The sequence below is a fragment of the Galeopterus variegatus genome, unplaced genomic scaffold (genome assembly GCF_000696425.1).
Source record: "Galeopterus variegatus unplaced genomic scaffold, G_variegatus-3.0.2 Scaffold6752, whole genome shotgun sequence".
Taxonomy (NCBI): Eukaryota; Metazoa; Chordata; class Mammalia; order Dermoptera; family Cynocephalidae; genus Galeopterus; species Galeopterus variegatus.
The window spans coordinates 40,235-41,399 of NW_007732863.1; the positions used below are offsets into that span (position 1 = coordinate 40,235).

Sequence of the window (1,165 nt, forward strand, 5' to 3'; positions counted from 1 at the left end):
TGGGACCTCCTCTTCTTGTTCCTTCAGCTCACATTCAATCCATTGCCCCCTCCCTCCTGTACCTTCAACTTCTCCTTCTCCCAACTTCTTTCTCAGCAACATTTACAGGTCTTAAAAACCTTCTGTTCTTCCACCGTCCGCTCCTCTAGCTCTGGCTTGTCTTCCTTCAACCAGCTTCTCTGCTGTTATCAGTAAAATCTTCCTTAAATATATCTTTGATCATGCACTCTCAGCCCTGGTTGAAAAACCTTCAGGGGCGTCTCATTTCCTTCTGGATTCCCTGAACCTGGTAGCAAGCTCTTCTCCTTGGAAATGCAGTGATGATGATGATGATGATTCTGCAAGTGAGTTAAGGACAGGGAGGGCTCCCACCTGCTTGAAAAATAGCAGCATGTAGCACAGTAGCTGACACAATGTAAGTACCCCCAAAATGAAGATACCGATGGCCATTGTCACCTGCATCACCCCCAGTGCAGGTGAACAATTCTGGCACGGCTGTGACTGGGAGGTTCCGGCCTCCTTCTGCATCCCCCGACTTGAGAACACCCACCTTTCTTCTCAGAGACGACCCAGAGGGTCATTCTTTCCAAGAGGTGAAATTGTGGCCACTAGGGGCACTCATGGCACAAAATGGTCTCCCTCTATTGTTGCCAGGATTCTCCCCCAATGTCACCTGTTAAACATTGCCCCTTTCTGCTGCTTCTTAAAATTAACCATTCTCTCCCCCACCACACCCCCAGACCTCTTCTAAGGTGCCTTACGTTAATAACATGATTAGGTCTAGGAGGGACCTGGGCACCACAGGGTTCCAGGCCCTCGGAGGGGGCTCTGGGAGAGCGTGAAGGGTATGAATGGGAGGGGGAGAGCAGTTTTTCCTGATTTTGCAATTTGCTGACAGACCCAGCCTGGCTCCTCGATGGCTACAGCTTTATCTCAAGGTGGGGAGGTGGGGAAACCCCACTTCCAGGGGAATTAGGTGCTGTTTTCCAACCTTCCCACTTCCTTGTACTGCTGTTAGACTTGGGGGAAATTTTGCAGTGCAGAGTCTGTGATCTGCAACCTATGACAGAAAAGGGAAGAGAAGCTGGCTGAGGACAACTTTACTACACACCTGCACGTCCATGCTGTCACAGACACAACCCCTCCCCCCCCCCCCCCCCCCCAC

General features: G+C 50.9%; 1 protein-coding gene across 1 annotated transcript in view; it reads left to right on the forward strand.

Annotated features, from left to right (window-relative positions):
• The first annotated feature begins 442 nt into the window (after nucleotides 1-442).
• Nucleotides 443-1,165, forward strand: part of WDR86 (WD repeat domain 86) — a 21,563-nt gene continuing 20,840 nt past the window's right edge. The window contains exon 1 of the mRNA XM_008591194.1: nucleotides 443-476. Within this exon, the coding sequence (XP_008589416.1) occupies nucleotides 443-476 (34 nt within the window). The remainder of the gene's footprint in view (nucleotides 477-1,165) is intronic.